Source organism: Lagenorhynchus albirostris, chromosome 3 (genome assembly GCF_949774975.1).
Source record: "Lagenorhynchus albirostris chromosome 3, mLagAlb1.1, whole genome shotgun sequence".
Taxonomy (NCBI): domain Eukaryota; kingdom Metazoa; phylum Chordata; class Mammalia; order Artiodactyla; family Delphinidae; genus Lagenorhynchus; species Lagenorhynchus albirostris.
Genome location: NC_083097.1, coordinates 75,453,624 through 75,472,807, shown reverse-complemented (window position 1 = coordinate 75,472,807; position 19,184 = coordinate 75,453,624). Strand labels below are relative to the sequence as shown.

General features: G+C 35.5%; 1 protein-coding gene across 6 annotated transcripts in view; it reads left to right on the top strand.

Annotated features, from left to right (window-relative positions):
- The window catches only part of ARB2A (ARB2 cotranscriptional regulator A), a 428,163-nt gene that overhangs the window by 36,649 nt on the left and 372,330 nt on the right, over nucleotides 1-19,184 (top strand). For all 6 annotated transcript variants that reach the window (XM_060143277.1, XM_060143278.1, XM_060143273.1 and 3 more), the window contains 3 exons: nucleotides 1,663-1,786; nucleotides 9,412-9,513; nucleotides 14,425-14,525. In XM_060143277.1, coding sequence (XP_059999260.1) covers nucleotides 1,681-1,786; nucleotides 9,412-9,513; nucleotides 14,425-14,525 — 309 coding nt within the window. In that variant the 5' untranslated portion in view covers nucleotides 1,663-1,680. The remainder of the gene's footprint in view (nucleotides 1-1,662; nucleotides 1,787-9,411; nucleotides 9,514-14,424; nucleotides 14,526-19,184) is intronic.

Here is a 19,184-nt window from a genome sequence, read left to right as displayed (position 1 = left end):
GTCTTGAAGGAATATAGACATATTTCATCCATGTAGAATTTACAGAGTTTTGAGTTACCTATTCACAGAAGAAAAACAACAGCTACTTCCATGCTAAGTGAAAATGCTTTCCCAGTCAAAAATAGTCTCATATTTTAGTTATTCCGAGGTTAGGAAACTTCACATTATTGAGAAACAGTAATACCACTAGTAATAGCAATGATCAGCGGTACACACCTTCTGTAATATTACTTCTCAACCACTATTATATGAGCTACACTTTATAAATGAGGAATCTGAAGATTTTTGGATATTAAGTGATTTGTCCCTGGCCACAGAGCTGTTATTAAGTAGTGAAGCTAGGATACATTTACAACATTTAAAAAATATAAACCAGCATGTGTCGGACACTTAATTACGCATCAGGCACTATACTAAATGTTCTACATTTAACCTCATTGTAACACCATGAGGGAAGCATGATTATCATTTACATTTTACATATGTGGAAAGTGAGGCTTAGAGAAGTTAAATAATTTGTCAAGGACACATGGCTAGTTAGTAGTAGAGCCAGAGGGCCCTTCCTCTTATACTACCCCACCTACAGTTAGAATTGAGATAAGGGCAGCATTGCTTTATGACCCTGGGAATGTTCATAGTTTAAAAATATTATTTTAAATATTATTATTATTATTTTAAAGCATTTCCTGCTGTACTCTGTTAATTATAAAAATGCCTCAGTTTTTAAAGATAATTGTACAATATACCTCTGAGTGGAAACTGAAGTTTGCTTTTTGGGTAGTAAGTAAATCAGTCAGAGGAATATTCAATCTTGTTTATCGCAGTTTTTATGTTATTTCCTTAACAGTATGGATTGACTGTTTTAATTTCATTTAATTTTTTTCCACTGTATGTGTTGCATTCTTTTCTTTTAAACTTTAGGAATAGTGTTTTGTTTTTTTTCCCTGTTTGTAGGCACCCTGGGAGAAACTATTTATAGTTTAAATGCCTTCCTTTTGGCCAAGGCAGAGCAGCATTAGATTTTAATAAATCGTAAGTTTATATTACGATTGTTTACTGGAGTGCCATTTATAGAGTATGGCTTCCAGACATAGAATTTGACATAGTTTTTTTTTTTTTAAAGGGCTAATTTTTTCCCTTAAAGTTGTATTTTGAATTACACTCGAGGTAATTTATGGCTACCTTAAGTATTTTTCTCCTTCTGCCTGTCTGCATGTCCCGGGAAAAAAATATTCTGACCTTGTACATGACATGCTGACAGTTTATTTTAAAAGAAATGTCAAGTTTTAGAAACTACATGGAGATATTTTTAAGAACATTAGATGATAGGGAACTACACCTAAATAGTAAGTTTAGCTCAGTTCAGTTTAGCAGCATTAGGTGTCTGTGTGTATAGTGTTGTGTTTGGTGATATGAGAGACATCAAGATGACAAAAAGTTGATACCTTTATCCTGGGGCTTGTAATCTGTTAGGTGACCCAGACAAATACATAAATAACTATAATGCAAGGCAGGCTATGATAAGTACTACGGCATAGGCATCAACAAAGTGCAGTGGGAAATCAGGATAGAGAGATTAATTCCAATTGGGAGGATCTAGGACTTTCTCATGGAGTAGGTAGGATTGAGTAGAGCTTAATTTATTGCTTTCATTCATTCTAGACTGTCTTCTGAAGATTGATGTCTATTTCCTTGAGGTCTTTAATTTTGTTGCCAATTTGGATAAGCATGGCACACATCCAGCAGGGAGGTCCAGATGAAAAAGAAAAGACAACAGCCCTGAAAGGTACATACTTAATTTGCTTTTTCAGGATATTTTCATTGTGCCTAATGAAGGTATAGGAATATTTAGGTGACCTTACATTCATTTCAATTCTAAAATAAGAATATCAGTACTTAATCTATTTGTAATTATTTGTATACCGTGACTACCTCAGTGTCTGAGATATAGTATGTACTCAGTAAATAAATCATAAAATCATGTGATTTTACAGATGTAAAAATTCTTAATGCTTTTCTTATTCCAGGTCATGTATTTAACAGTAAAACTAACACTAGTGGTCTCTTGAGTCAAGACTAGTGCCCTTACCATATTTTTGTTGTTTGAAATGTCATACTAGGTTAGGATAATGATCCTGTATTGTCTTTGTGGCATTAGCTCTAGGGATATTTTATGAGATTAAGAAAAGTTAGACTAAGAAAAGTACGGGAAAAGCAGGTTGTGGTGGCGATGGTGGAAAGCAAGCGTTAAGTTTTTGACATATTAAATATTAAACTGAGATGCCACTTAAACATCAAGCTGGAGAAGTTGAGTGTAGAGTTGAGGGCATTTGGGTTGGAGATAAAAGTTTTAGGAATCATTAGCATAGAGGTAATATTTAAAGTTATGGTTCTAATTGAGATCACCAGGGATGTCACTGTAGCCAGAAAGAGAAAGGTCTGAAGATTGAACCGTGGGACATCTCGATCTTAGGGTCAGGAAAACGAGGAAGAACTAGCAAAAGAGGCTTAAAGTGAATTTCTAGTAAGATAGGCTGAGACCTAGGAGCAAGAGAGAGATCCTGAACACGTAGTGAAGAAAATGAGAGTAATTACTTTAGTAATGATTATAAACCAGCTTAGATGAGGACTGAGAATTTAACTTTGGATTTGACAGTGTAGAGGTTATTGATGGTCTTCACAAAGAGCTCTTCAGTGAATTGATGGAAATGAAAGTCATATTGGAGAACTTCAGTAAAGAATGGGAAGAGAGGAATTGGAGACAGTTATAGACAACTCTATAGATGGTTTTACTGCATGTATGTATGCTGCTGAGAATGACTTGCACACTCAGAATAATGGTTAATTTAGGAAGGAGGATAAGGAACGTGTGTGTTTCCATCTAAATAAACTCGCTGGGTTTCCACTTAGATAGCTTTTGTGCATCTTCAACCTTACTTGATAATGCGAAAATTTGATCTCTCAAGTCGTGGTTCCAATTTACACTTCCACAAGCAGTATGTAAGAGATCAGATGGATTTTTCTGGATTTTAGAGTTAGTACAGTGACATTAAAAGAATATGGATAGGGTCTAAATATAGAACTATCTGGATTCAAACTCATTTTTTTCCCACTCACCATGAAGCAAATTGCTTAACTTCTCTAAATCTTTTTCTTCATTGGTACAATAGGAATACAATGCTTAGCACACATGAGCTTGAAATGACTAATGAGGGAGTCAAATTGAAAATATTAGAAGATAAAATGGCAAATGCATAGTAAAGTGTATTTTAGAACAAATTGACGAACTGAATAAAACTTTGTCCCTAAAACAGTCCTATTTTCAGTTTTTTTTTTTATGGATTGTGGTTTTGATGTCATGTCTAAGGACTCTTTGCCTAGCCCTACTTTGTGAAGATCTTCTCTTATGTTTTCTTCTAAAAGGTTTATAGTTTAGATTTTACATTTAAACTAATGATGCATTTTGAGTTAATTTTTATGTAAGGTATGAGATTTAGGTCAAGGTTTTTTGTTTGTTTGTTTGTTTGTTTTGCCTATTGATGTCCAATTGCACCAGCACTGTTTGTGAAAAAGACTGTGTTTCTGCTATTGAATTACTTCTTCACCTTTGTCAAAAATAAATTGGACGTATTTCGGTGGGCTTATTTTGGGGTGTTCTATTTTGTTCCATGTATCTGTGTCTGTCTCTTCTCTAATTCATACTCTCTTGATTACTGAAGTAAATGGTAAGTCTTAAAATTGACTAGAATGATTCTTCCCACTTGATTCTTATTCGGAATTGTTTGGCTTTTCTAGGTCCTTTGCCTTTCCGTGTAAATTTTAAGAGTAAAATTGTCTATAACCACAAAAAGATAATTTACTGAGATTTTGTTAGGAATTGTGTTTAAACCTATAGACGAATGTGAGAATTGACGTCTTTACTATATTGAGGTTTCTAGTCCATGAACATGGAATGTCTGTCATTTATTTAGATATTTGAGTTCCTTCATTGATTCTTTGTAATTTTCATCATGTAAGTCTTATACATTTGTTACTAGATTTATACTTATTTTATATATATGTATATATTTTTGGCTGTGTTGGGTCTTCATTGCTGCTTGCGGTCTTTCTGTAGTTGCGGCAAGTGGGGGCTACTCTTCGTTGCAGTGTGTGGGCTTCTCCTTGCGGTGTCTTCTCTTGTTGTGGAGCACAGGCTCTAGGCGCATGGGCTTCAGTAGTTGTGGTACCTGGGCTCAGTAGTTATGGCTCGTGGGCTCTAGAGCACAGGCTCAGTAGTTGTGGCACATGGGCTTAGTTGCTCTGCAGCATGTGGGATCTACCCAGACAAGGGCTCGAACCCGTGTCCCCTGCATTGGCAGGCGGATTCTTAACCACTGCGCCACCAGGGAAGTCCTTTATTATAATTTTTAGAGTGATTGTAAATGGTATTGTGTTTTTAATTTCAATTGTCACATGTTTACTGATAGTTTCTGGAAATATAATGAAGTTTTGTGTGTTGATATTATATTGTGACTTTGCTGAAGTTGCTTATTAGTTCTTGGGGTTTTCTTGGTAGATCCTTGGGATTTTCTATGTAGACCATCATGTCATTTGCTAGTTGGACAGTTTTATTTCTTCCTTTTCAGTCTTGCTTTTTTGCACTGGCTAAGACATCCAATGCTATGTTGAATAAGAATAAGGAGAATGGGGCTTCCCTGGTAGCGCAGTGGTTGAGAGTCCGCCTGCCGATGCAGGGGACACAGGTTCATGCCCTGGTCCGGGAAGATCCCACATGCCGTGGAGCAGCTGGGCCCGTGAGCCATGGCCGCTGAGCCTGCGCGTCTGGAGCCTGTGCTCCACAACGGGAGAGGCCACAACAGTGAGAGGCCCATGTACCACAAAAAAAAAAAAAAAAAAAAAAGAAGAATGGACATTTTTTCCTTGCTCGCTAGGGGTAATAGTGAGTAGTGCCACTCCCATTTTCATCCCTTAATTTCTAGACCTGTGAATTCTGGCTGTGGGAGAAATAGCACTATATTTTGGACACTGATTCAGAGTATATACAGCCTTCTAGAGAATCTTGTTCCAGCCCTGCAGGGTTCTGCCACCCAGCTGGCCCTGTAACTGAGTCTTCAAAAGGCAGTCCACCATTCTGTCAAACTAGCTGCTTCAAGATGGTGGGGAGCATGTTAAGACCAGTGAGTTCCATGAGCATGGGCCCATTGCCACCCTTCTTTTGCTGTAGTGTGAGTTTCTTGATCAGAAACAGTGTGGTGTGGAATACCATGATGGTGGATAAAGCCTTCTGTAAGTCCATGGATAGCAGATTTGGCAGAAGCATTGAGTGCAGGGACGGCCAGTCTGTATCCAGAGAAAGTATCTATTCCAGTAAGAACAAAATGCTGCCCCTTTCATGATGGAGGTGATCCAGTGTAATTAACCTGCCACCAAGTAGCTGGCTGAGCACCCCAGGGAATGGTGCCACGTTGGGGACGAAATGTTGGTCTCTGCTGCTGGCAAATTGGACACTCAGCTATGGTTGTAGCCAAGTTGGCTTTGGTGAGTGGATGTTCATATTACTGAGCCCCCATGTGACCTCTTTCCTTGCCACCATGGCCACTTTGTTCTTGAGCTCATTGGGTGATGACAGGTTTGGCTGGTGTCCACAGAATGGATCACCCTGCACACGTGATTTTTAAAATATTCCTCTGTTGAGGTTACCTTGTAGTGAGCATTCACTTGGGACACAAATATCTTCTCATCTTTTGCTCATTCAGGGAGGTCTATCCACATACCTCTTCTCCAGATTTCCTTGTCACCAATTTTCTAGTCGTGTTCCTTCCAGGTCCCTGACTGTCCAGGCAAACAATTGGCCACAGCCCGTGAATCATTATATACTCACATGTCTGGCCATATCTCTTTCCAAAGAAATAGAACAGCTAGGTGCACTGCTCTCAGTTCTGCTAACTGGGAAGATTTCTCTTTACCACTGTCATTTAGGGATATCCCCAAAAGGGGCTCTAATGTTTCAACTGTCCACTTTTGGGTGGTGTCTGAATATCATGCAGAACCATCTATAAACCAGACTCAAGTTTTTTCTTCTTCTGTCAACTGATGAGGGCTTAGGTGCACACTGATGGATAGAAGGCTGTGTAGCAGCAGTGGAGACCATAGGCATTTGGGCCACTTCTTCATGTAACTTACTTTTGTCTTCAGGGCCTACTCAGTCCTGATCACATACATACCACTTCCATTTGATGATGGAATACTATTGTACAGACCCAATTTTATGACTTGGTGGGTCAGTTAACACCTAGTTCATGATGGACAGCTACATGGTAAGTTGGTAGCCCGTGGTTAAGTGTTCAGTCTCTACTCAGGCCCAGTAGCAGGCCAAGAGGTATTTCTCAAAAGGAGAGTAGTTACCTGCAGTGGATAGCAAGGCTTTCCTCCAAAATCCTCAGAGCCTGTGCTGTGAAGGCAGACGACTGATGTCCTAGCTTGAAGACAGTCATACAGAGAGTGGGAATTCTGTCTTACTCACCTTCTATTCAGGCCTTCAATGGATTGGATGAGGTTCATCCATATTGGAGGTGGGGGGCAATCTGCTTTACTCAGTCTACAGTTTCAAATGTTAATCTCATCCAGAAACACTTTCACAGACACACTCAGAATAATGTTTAACCAAATATCTGGGCATCCAGTCAAGATGACACATAAAATTAACCATCACACCATTCATCTGTCTATGGAAACTGGTTGCTTACTCCTTTTGGCTGTTGTGAATAATGCTGCTGTGAACAGAGGTGTACAAATATCTGAGTCTTTGTTTTCAATTCTTTGGGGTATAAAATGGTATTTTTATCCAGTTACTGCATATGCTTTGTTGAAGTTTAGAATTCTAGTTGCTAAATCACTTTAATCACCAGAGGCATGTTTTAGAAAAAACAGTTGTGTTACATCTGATATGTATTTAGGTTATAAGAATTCAGTTGTACTGTGTTTTATAGGCGATTGAAGGGATTTTCAATGGAAATGTTTTATTATACTTGATTTTTGCCTAATCTACTGCCTTTGGAACCCAGTCTCTGTAAAATGCAGTTATATAGCATTGTTTTCCTTTTACAAAGCAGAAAAATAATTTCTGACAATTTCTTTCTACATGTCTTCTCAATGCTAATGAAATAAAAAAGAATCTAGTTCTCCAGTTGACAGAGGAGAAGTTTGAGCAATGCGTATTTGTTTAGTTGTTCATTTTATCATTCAAAGGAACATTTTGGTCAAAGCCAAAGCATATTTCTGTATTCAGAAGAGTTTATCCTTTTTATAAGGTAATGAAGAGAGGGGGTACACCGTTTTAGAGTTTATATAGCACATAGAATAAAAGTATGGGGATTTTGAAAGAGTACTGAGTTAGGTATTGGGGAATAAATTTATTTTATTAACCCCACTTTACTATTAAGGTCTAATTTTGGGCAGGCCATTTTACCTCTCTGAGCTTATTTCCTTGTCTCAAAGACAGTGAAGATGATAACACATGCTACTACTTTATAGGGCTGTGATGGGCAAGTTAGGTAAAGTATGTGAAGTCTTTAAAATGATATATAGATGTTAGATGGCATTTTATGATCTGAGCTGATAGAAGGAGAAAATGGATATTAGACATAATACAGCTGCTTATGTATTGGACGGTTTTTGTGTGTCTGATTAAAAGGTTTCTAAATTTTGAACTGTGGAAGATGACTGTGAAGTAAAGGAATTCAATTCATTGGAAGGAGAGATGTGAGAATCTTCAAGCCAGTTTTTGATATTAAAAATCTTCTATTTTACTCTGTTTTGCAAAGATTTACATGTTGTTCAGAGCTTTACTAATGAATCAGAAATTTGTCAGCATGTATCTCTTGGGCCCAGTATGCATACTTTGTGACATTTTTTATTTTACTAGACAATTTGCAAACCTTTTTTTATAAACATGTTTGTATGCTGAAAATGGTATATTTTTGTGTGAGTTGAGGTTTATTTGATACAGCAGTTTGAAGAATTTTAAACAATGACTTTTTAATTTTTTTTTTTACAAGTTTTTTGATGTCTTATCTTTGTGTCCTACGGAAAGACTAGAGACTGGAGGTAGACAAACTATTTTTTCCTCTAGCATATTTTTATGATCTGTACAGATGGATTTGTTATATCTGTGTAAATGAGAGACAGAAATAAAGTGTTAATTCTGAGGTTCTTCTTTTGTTTAAAAGAAAGCGGGGACTGGTTTGCTATACTATGTATCCGAGGAGCTCTTTCTCTTCGGGAACTTGAGTTATATTGAAAAAAAATCTCAAAATCTAAACTTAAAAAACAAAACAAAACACATCTTTTGGGAACTAAATAAATTTGAAGTTTACCTTTAATTTTTCTGAGTTTCCATATGACACTAAGATGACATATAGTAAGAATTTTTGCCTCATCCCATGATGATAGCCTAAAAGAGATCATTAAATACTGTCTACAGACTGATTTTAGGGCTGGGGCAGGGAAACTACGAGATAAGCCTGCAGCACCTTGTAGTAACAGGAGGTAAGGAAATGCTCACAAAATAAAAAGATGTGACTGAGGAGCCGTGCCGACTGTATGTACTGTGGTGTCCTGGGTGGGATCCTGGCACAGAAAATGGACATTAATGGAAAAACTGATGAATAATATCTGGGCTTAGTTAACAGTAATGTACCAACATTGGTTTCTTCCTTTTGACAAATGTAGCCTTGTAAGGTAGGATGTTAACAATAGGGGAAACTGGGTACAGACACTATCTGTACTATCTTTCAACTTTTCCGTAAATCTAAAAAGATTCAAAAATAAAATGTTTATTTACAAAACCTTGGTGACAGTTTTTTTTTATTATGTATAATCAAATGATGTGAAGAATAAAAACTGTTTTGTGTTAGCCAGTTTCTCCAGTTAGCATGTTTTAGTTTAATATTATGATCTTCCCTCTAAAAGAATAATATGCTATATTACCATTATTTTTATTTTTAAGTTCCCTTATTCATAGTAGTTTCATTTATATGTAAGATTTAGTGACCTTTTAAAAGTCATATTAACGTCTGAAACTTTTAAAATGATAGGAGGTTAATAAGGTACAAATTAATAGCTGTATATTTTGAAGGGAAGAAGTTAATAATTTACCATAGTGATACATAGGATCTAGGTTGTGATTGTTTTGAGAATTATGGTTTTGAAAGTGCTTATGTTATATTGATACTGTACCTCATCATAAAATAGCACTTTGGGAACTTAAAAATGTAATAATCTTATCAGTTAAGGCAACACATAAAAAGTAATCTAATAGAACAAAAGAATACTTAAAATAATTTAAAATATAATCTTTGTTATCAACTATGAAAATGAATATAAATAAATTTCATGTAATTTCTTTTCTAGATTTATTATCTAGGATAGATTTGGATGAACTAATGAAAAAAGATGAACCACCTCTTGATTTTCCTGATACACTGGAAGGATTTGAATATGCTTTTAATGAAAGTAAGTGGTGTATGCTATATGCAAGATTTGTTTAACAATGCTAATAGAATCATAGGACAGATATTATTTGCTACTTTTATTTGCCAGCTAGAAAGTTTTATGTGTTTCTTTTGAGAATAATGTCTTATCCTTCTATGATGAAGTTCTTCAGTCAAGTAAAAGAACCAAGTAATAATTTCCCATAGTTGTCAAGTCACTTAAACCAACGAACGTGAATTTGATTCAGCTTATGTATTTTCAGTCTTAAGGGTTCAGCTCCCTTGTATCCAGCTGGAACTCCCAATTAAATTATGTAGAAAGATGCTACTATTTCACATGTTATTTAAAATGAAATGACTGGCAATAATTATCTGTGACAATATTTTAAAGCATAATACTCAATTCCATGATTTTTTTAGGCAACATCCTTATTGTAAAGTTTGTTAATTAAGTTCTGAATAAAATAAGCTTTGCACTTGGGATTTGGAATAACATACCATAGATTGCAAGGATGTTTCTGGAACAAAGCACAATTATACTCTGGATTAATAACATTGTAATACTTGAAGGATAATGTTATTACAGGCCAGGTAGCATTTGAATTGCAGCTTTCTACTTGTTGCCCTGCATTAACTAAATTGGTGATCTATCATCACTGTGTTTTTTCAAAATTTTACATGCAGTTATTTTATTCTGTTCACATTGACGATTGTCATACAACGTACAAAAAGTACAAAAACCCAGTTTATTTTCTAATACCAGGTCAGAGCCAAGTTGCAAAAGAGGACTGTACAGTAAGTTACAAGAAGAGTTCAGGTGTCCTGTACAAATCATGCTGCCTGTCGCATGGTGTATTTAAAGCTGTACATATTGCCACAGGAGAATGTCTTGTCTTTGCAGCGTCCATATAGTTCCTGCCGATGAGGCCTCCTTAGATTCATATGTCTGTACAATATCAATTATAGGTGTTAGAACTTATAGTGACAGTCTCTGTGTACTAGAATATTAAATGAGTTTAAACAGAGCATATTAGAAACTTTGATCTCTTTTCTGATACTAATTTTCATGTTTTTTAATAAAGGATATCTAATGGCAAAATATGTGTGAGTAGTAATATTTTGTTTTTAAAAGAAATTTTATAATTTAATTAACAGAGTCAAAATTGCTCTGAGACTAATGTTGCCTCTACCCCTCTAAAACAATTACCAGACGACTCTTTCAGAACAGGGATTGGGTGAGTGTGTTGGTAGTGCGGGTAAATCATAGAACTATGTTTGCTTTATGGATAGAGGATATCAGTTTTCACTGAAGTCTGTCTTTCATCTTCCTTGAACATTTCTTAAAGGGAGTGAAAAACAAAGAAGGAATACACTTTTCTCTCTCACTTTCCTATCAGATACATTCATACACACATCTTTGCTTACATTTTTATACCCTTGCATGCACATGCTCTGTACTTACACACTTTCAGACACACCTACACCTTTGCACATGCAAGTGTACTTACACATGAATGCATATGGACCCTTGCACACACCTATCATTTATTTTTTAAATATCCTGGACACTGTCTTGCATAAATATAGTCTTACAGTATGAGGCAAAGATTCTTGCATTCCAAGGAGAGAATGTTTTATGGATCTTATTTTTAGCATGATACAGTTCAGGGTTGAACTCAGAGTGAATAGTGAGTATTTTTTCAAAGAGGTGAGGTTCTGAAACCAGGAAACTGGTTTCAGTATTAAGCTGCTAAAAGGGCAGTTCTAACTGAGTATCCCCAGAGACTTTTTTTTTCAGGATTTATAATAAAAAAACTTTTATGAAAGCTTTGAATTGAAACTTTCATTACCTGATTGAAGAAGCTTCTAAATTTTCTAAAGAATTTTAAAGTTCTTAGTTGGGTAACAGAAGAATTTGGATACAGAGTTCACCCTAAGGAAAAAAAAATTTGTAACGAAGGGGAAGAGATTCTTTTTACCTGCATCAAACTGATACCTTATTCTTTCAAATCACTTTACCTTTTCAAATACTCTTTGTGTTCAAAATACCTATTTAGCCATTCTCCAGTTGTTGGAATTGTATAAGGCCCAGCTCTTGCTTTGGAAGATGAAGGTGAAGGCTTTTCCCCTTTTCCCTCAACCCACACACACTATATATACCTCTGTACAGTATTATGAGGAAGCACACTTTCGTATCACCAAAAAAAAATATTTGGATTCAGCAACAAACTGAGTTTGAATCTTGTCTTCCATGATAGCTGATATTAATTGTACTCTTACTACATGCCAGGACGTGTCCTAAATACTTTCAATTTATTAATTTATTTAGGCCATTGATAGCTTATTTTGGGTCTTAGACTCCACCACCAATCTGATAAAATATATGGATACACTTCAGAATAATGGGCATTTGGGTATACACAGGAAATTTTACAACTGAGTTTTGAGGACTCTAAAATAAAATGTCCTAAGTCAGCCCTTTGACAGTTGCTGAAGAGATTTTCCAAACCTTTGAGAAATACCAAATTTGCAAATACAACTATAACATAAGTGATCCAGGTTATCTTTTCTGGTTAAGAATACTTACTTTCTTTGCCTCTTTACCTTCTTTTCGCTTTTAATACTAGAGTAGCATTGACATGTATACACTACCAAATGTAAAATAGGTAGTTAGTGGGAAGCAGCCGCATAGCACAGGGAGATCAGCTCAGTGCTTTGTGCTGACCTAGAAGGGTGGGATAGGGAGGGTGGGAGAGAGACGCAAGAGGGAGGGGATATGGGGATATGTGTATATGTATAGCTGATTCACTTTGTTATACAGCAGAAACTAACACAACATTGTAAGGCAATTATACTCCAATAAAGATGTTTAAAAATATATAAATAAAAATAAAATCAATGAAAAACCAAAAAAAAACCAACAAGCAAACAAAAAGTACTAGTGCTGATAGTTGGCTGTTTTGATAGGGCTTATTTTCCCTAAAGTATCAAAATCATTATCACTTTATGAGAATTATTATGTCCAAAATGAACAGAGAATTAAAAAAAAACCAAACCTCTCTTTGAGATGTAGTTATAAGTATCTATATCTAACTACCTAAACTCACTATCTAGGTAAGTCAGTTCCCCTTCACACAGCAGTCTCATAGAAAATACATTTAAAATTTTAGTGCAGCAATATTACACATTACTGTATGTCATGTACCTTTAAGGTTGCTTTAGTCAAAATGCCAAGTGCTAGATTTGCAGATGTCTTCAATCTGCTTGTATTGGTATGCTAAATGGGAATTTCCCTGTCCTAGAAAGAAAACTGTAGATGTACCTTACAATTTACATGGCATCATCTGACCATAAAAGAGTGTTATAATGATCCAATGCAGTGTCTCATGTTGAGTATTAAAGAACTTTACAAATAAGGATTAGCCCTTATTTTATATATTAAAAATACCCATTTTATATGTAGTAAAATTGATGCATAAAAATAATGAAATAGTTTTACTTAGAGTAGTATATTTCCTGGCTTTAGTTTCAGTGCCACAGCTTTCCTTTCAAGTCTTTCTTCACTCTTGCGTGTCCTCATTGGATAAAAATCAAATACTAATAACTCCATTCAGCTTGACCATGTCCCTCTTCTGCCCCTGAAGTCTTTCTTGTGCCTCATTGCTCTTAGGATAAAGTCCACCCAGTAGTTTGGGCCTTCTGCTATTTGATTCCACGTGTCCTCCAATGTTATATTATTTTATTTGGTTCATACTCTTTTTGTTTCTTTTAAACTGGGTTGTTCACCATTATTTGAACTTGCTGTCATGTTTTTTCAAAATTCTGTTTATGTTGTCTGAGTAGGGGTGGGAGGGAAGGTGTTAAAGCACTTGGTCTGTGGTCTGTTTCTCTCTTGAATACCAGGGGAATGCTTCTGGGGAAAGAAAGAAGACAGGTGGCCTGGTCTGTGCTATGAGGAGAATCCTTATCCATGGAGTATTTTGAGCAGGATAACTGGTTTGGCATTGCTTATGGTTAAACAAACCTATAATCTGTGGATATGTAGGGCATGTTTCTCTGAAAAATATCACATGAGCAGTACAACTCTCTGGCACATAAAATGGAATTGTTTTATAACCAGCATGCTCACCAATGTGTTAGGTAACTCATGTGCCCCACTTAGAGACATCACCTATTCTGAACCAGAGAGTGCTATCCAGTGAGAGGATAGGCCCTGGGAAGACATGGTCAGGCTGTTCCAGACCTGCTTTGCCTGTGCCTCTTGATTGCTTGTACCCTTGAAGTTATTAGTAAAGTTATTAATTATCAGTAAAATCTCTGAATTGTGTGAGTCTGACTTGACAGTCTAAACCTGTGTTGGCTCACTGTCTCTCTCCAATTTCCATTTTAAATCTTACTTGTATTTCAAGGCCTAGTTGAGAAATTTCACTAAAACCTTCTGAACCTATTCTAGCCTATAGGCATCCTTCATTTTTCTAAACTCATTTTAGACTTTATTATCTATGTGAATTGCCTGTAGCAGTTTTTAGACTGTTGACTTACTTCATTCTTGTTTAACTCTCTGAAAAGTTGCTTAACTTTTAAATGTTTATGCTGTTACTCCTCAGGTAGCCTCTAAGCTTAGGAATGGGGACCACGTTCATGGCTATAGCTAGCAAAAATCCTCATACATTGTAGGCCCTCAAATATTGTTAATTTGCTTTGGATTAGAGAAACAAAGATCAGAGACATAGCATTTGAGTACTTGGGGTCATTCTTTTATACTATGTATATGTTTGCATCATATGGATATTTGAAGAAAAAAATCTGATGAAAAAAATGAAACTGTTCTGAGAAAGATATTTTAAATTTTTATTAGACATTATTTATTATACTTTCCATATTATTATAAATGTACTCTGAATCATAGCAATATTGTTTGTTTGTCTTCTAGAGGGGCAGTTAAGGCACATAAAAACCGGGGAGCCATTTGTTTTTAACTACCGGGAAGACTTGCACAGATGGAACCAGAAAAGATATGAAGCTCTTGGAGAGGTATGGTCGTGTATACAACTTCAACCTTGTGTTTTTCCAATTTTAAATAGTCAGAATAACGATTCTGAAGCTGAAGCAGTACATGCACTCTTTCTACAAAAAAGTGATTAAAAACAGTTTTTGCATTTTTTAATTTTTTGTGGTAATGCTAGAAACATATTTTCAGTTTAAAAGTTTATGTTTTTACATAAATATATCCTTCCGATGACCTTAATATTTTGTAGTGAGTCGTTATAAGGGGAACAAGTTCATGCTAAATTTTCTATTTTTAATGTTTTTAGGAGCTTGAATCCTCTGCTGTGCGAGGAAGAATAAGTGTTCTTTTAAGTGCTTATCTAAAACAAAAAACAAAAATCAAAAGAGTTGCTTGTGTTAACTATGTGAGGTGATGCATGTGTTCATTATCCTGATCTTGGTAATTTTTCTACAATGTATAGCAAATCATCTTATTGTGCACTTTAAATATATACAATTATAGTTGTCAATTATTCCTGAAAGTTAAAGAAATTACTTATGTATATGAAGAAGATTGATATTTGGCTAATAAATTGGATATAACCTACTTAACCTTTGACTTGATAAAGGATTAGGCCTTGTGAAACATTAGATACCTCACATGCTACCACTGGTAGGAACCTTTGAAAATGTCATTTGTCATTCAAGTGAATGTTTTGTTAAAACTCAAAGTTGTACTCATTGGCGTCATATTAAGTATTTTCAATAAAATGCATATGGACACATTTGTTTAGTGCAATAACTAAACAGCCACTTTACTTCTATAAGGAAGAGCTGAAAGTTTTCTTTCTTTTTTGGCTCTTTAATAAAGTAGTCAAAATTAATTATTTGGTTAAACAGTAGCATAAAGAATATATGAAATTTAGTTTATGTTTTCCGGGAGACAGTTTTCCTTGGATCTCTTCATTTCTGCACGTGTCTGAGCAAAGACGTTGACAGCTTTTGTCTGGACCATCTTTTTGAGGACATCTGTATAGGAAACAGCCTTGGAAGAGAGAGATTGTGTCTTCCTCCAAGGCAGAGGGCAGATTTGTTTGTGTCAAGGTACTTTCACCTTCCTTTCCCTACTAGTGGCAAAGGATGAGCAGGTTTGCTAGCAACCCCCTCGTTAGATTGGGCTTCATAAGTTTGAGGTTCCACAGCCATGATACAATGTCACTATGTGCTCAGTCTCTACCCTGGGCGTATCAACATTGCCTCTTTGGTATTTGAGGGGCAGGAGAAACAGATGAAAACATGAAGCTCATACTGCTTGCTGTAACCTGGGTAATAAAATCCTTTGTCTCTTACCCAGGAGTCTAGTGTCTTCTGGCTACAACCATGAAACTGTAGTGGGCTAACTTTTTAACTTGCAACTCAGAGTAAAATCACAGACTCTTGAGAGTTCTTGACGTTGTTCTCCAGCATTTGTAACTTAACTGTATTTAATGCCCTGAATGATTTCTGCTGTCCATAAAAAAGAGTTTGCCTAATTCCACATGACTTAATTATGTGCTGCAGACTGATAGTATTTTTATTATAGAATATCCATACTATATGGCCTTAGAGAAGGACTGGGATTGTTTGTTTATTTTTAATGGGGATTACATTTTACTCTTTTCCATAAGCCATGTACATTTGTTCACTGGATAGGTGCTGTTCTCCAAACATCTGCATTTTTGACATCTGCATCTTTTTCAGTCTCAATCTATATCTTCCAACATCATCTTCATCAAAATCTAAGTAGTGTGTCTTATTAGATATTCCCATGTGTAAGTGATTCCTTTCTCCTGAGATCTCCTACCTAATTCTTTGGACATATGGAGGGTCACAAAAAATTTTTAACCCTCACAGTCAACTCAAGACTTATGTCAGTATAATTCTGAAAGTTCTTGTATAACTGTCTACAGTTCGTAGAAAACAAATAAACATCATGTTTAAATTCTGGAAATATTTAGTACTTCATATTACCAATAAGATCTCTAGTTCCATTAAGCGAGAACCTGTGAAAAGCCTCTCACCACAATGTCCTAGATGTAGAAGCACTGAAAAATCTCCTTTCTTCTCAGTGATGGATAGGACGGAATTCAGAAATTTGAGTTTATTGCCTGGGAGGCTGCCTTAATAAACAGCTTTGGATATGCTTAAGATTTAAGTTTTAAGGAAACGAATTTTGACTTCAGGCTATAGTCTAAACCAAAAGCCCTTCTGTTTTCTTAAGTGTTTTCCTACTGAATATTGAGTTTTGTCTTGAGCTGAGAGGCACTATATATGTTTCACAACTGCTGTTTTAGTTTATGTGTATTTCTCTCTTAAGGAGATTATTATAGCAATCATTCAGTAGAAATTGTTTTTAAGACTTGCTCCTGAAATGCTCTATCATTTTTATGTAAATTAAACTTATTGTGTAAGTAAAATAAACTGAGATGTCATTTTCTTTTTAGAATGCAGTGCCATAAGTACACAAAAGAGTACTCTTTACCTTCAAATAGTTACATTTTTGTAATCAAATGCTTTTGCTAATATGTATATATATATTTTACTGTCTACATATAGCTTGATAAAAACATATAGCCTTTAATAAGTTTGGTTAATTTCTCTAAATTTAGAAAGATACTTTCAGTTTTAGGAAGTGGGAGAGTGGTGTGAAAGGGTAATTTTCAAAATAGAAGTCTTTAATGTATGTACATTGGAGCAAAAGGCCAAGGAATAACATTTCTGGTAGACACAGAAAGACTAGAAAGGCTATCGTGTTACGTAGTAAATAGAATGGTAAAAACTCAGCATGTCAAATTTTCTCAACTGTCTCTTTCATGTCAATACTGAATTATTATTAAATGCAGAATTTGTAATCCAGCAGAAATTCTAATGAAAGATTTGATTTTCTTGCCTAATTTGGGTCTTTGCATTTCCTTTGATATTTGTTTACTTCTTTAAAAATTAATAAATTGTCAATGTGCTTATTAGTAAGAGGATAGCAGTGATTGGATAGTCTTACAAGCTTGGCTTTTTATTCATGGATAGGACCACACTTACAAAAAAAAGAAAAAGTAAGGGCATAATTTTTTTCCCTGGACCTAAATTAGTAGTATGTCTTGTAAAATAGTGGAAACTTACTGAAAAATATTGCATCAAAAAAAATGGAATTTATTGAAGAATGTAGGCCAGCAGTGTCTTTTGGGGTTTTTTCTAATGGCCATATTTAGGTACTTGAAATAGGAGCAACTTAAAGTAAAGAATAATAATATAAATTATTATTTTAATATTCAAATATTTGAATATAATGTGATTATCTGTGTATAACTATTACCTTCATATAAGGTGAAATTCTCACATCTCATATTGTGACAGAAACAAAGGTCTGGCTGTCAGGAGATCTGGGTCCTAGTTCTGGCTCAGCACTATCTGTGTGACTGGGAAAATATAAGATGAGCCTAGGACATCATCTGTTTCTGGAAAGCAAACATTTAGTCTAATGGAAGTATGTGAAGAGGACAGAGAAACCAACTTGAAAGGATTTCCTTTGGCCAAAATTGGGACAATTTGAGGGTAAAACAGAGTTAGGATTCTATTGATTATAAAACATTTAATAAAAGGTCATGATTCCATAACATTTTAAAAAAATGTAGTTAATGTGCTATCATAAGATGAAAATTATCTGAAAATTGGTAATCAAAAGGAGAGAATTAAGTAGCTAGACTTTTTATTAGGAACTGTTGTTCATTTGCAGGTGAGGAAGGAATGTTCTACTTTACCAAAGAATACTGGCTACTAAAAGTAAAAAAATATGACAAAATTAGAAAATCACCATAATTCTAAAGATGTTCCCTCAAGATTCCCATTTCCTGCTTAGTCAGTCAAACTCTAATCTAGGAGCTACTGTGAAGAGACTTTGCAGATGTAATTAAGGTTACTCGTCAGCTGATCTTAAGATAGGGAGATTGTCCTGGATTATCTGGGTGAATTCAGTACAATCACAAGAGTAATTAAAAGCAGAAGAGAAAGGCAGAAGAGTCAGTCACAGAAATTCTGCAGAAGAGGCAGGAAGAGAGATTCCAAGCATGAGGATTCAACACACCATTGCTGGCTTTGAGATAGAGGACCCACTTGCAGGAACCAGAGAGAGGCCTGTAGGAGCTAAGGGTATCCCTGAACTGACAGTCAGCAAGGAAAACAAGGATCTCAGTACTGCAGCCTCAGTGAACCGGATTTTGTCAACAACCTGAGTGAGCTCGGAATGGGCCTTTCTCCAGAACCTCCTGATAAGAGCCCATCTGGCTGACACCTTGATTTTGGCCTTGTGAAACCTAGAGCAGAGAAACCAGTAGAATCAACCCAGATTTGTGATCTATAAATTGTGAGATGCTAAATTGTGTTTAAGCTATTAAGTTTGTGGTAATTTGTTAGAAAACTACCACACAACCCCTTAATGAAATGATTGATTCAGATGAGGATCATGAATGTATACTAATTTCATTAGGTGAAAGGATGTGAGGGAATATTTGCACAGTGTATTTGTATAGAATATTTGCAAAGTATTTCCAAAGTATCACCTCACAGATTTCTTGCAATTGTAAGGGAGCAAAATATGTACCTTAAAATAGAGATCTAGCTGTCAGCACATTACCTAAGTGAACAAAGTGAGTATCACTATTTTATTTTATT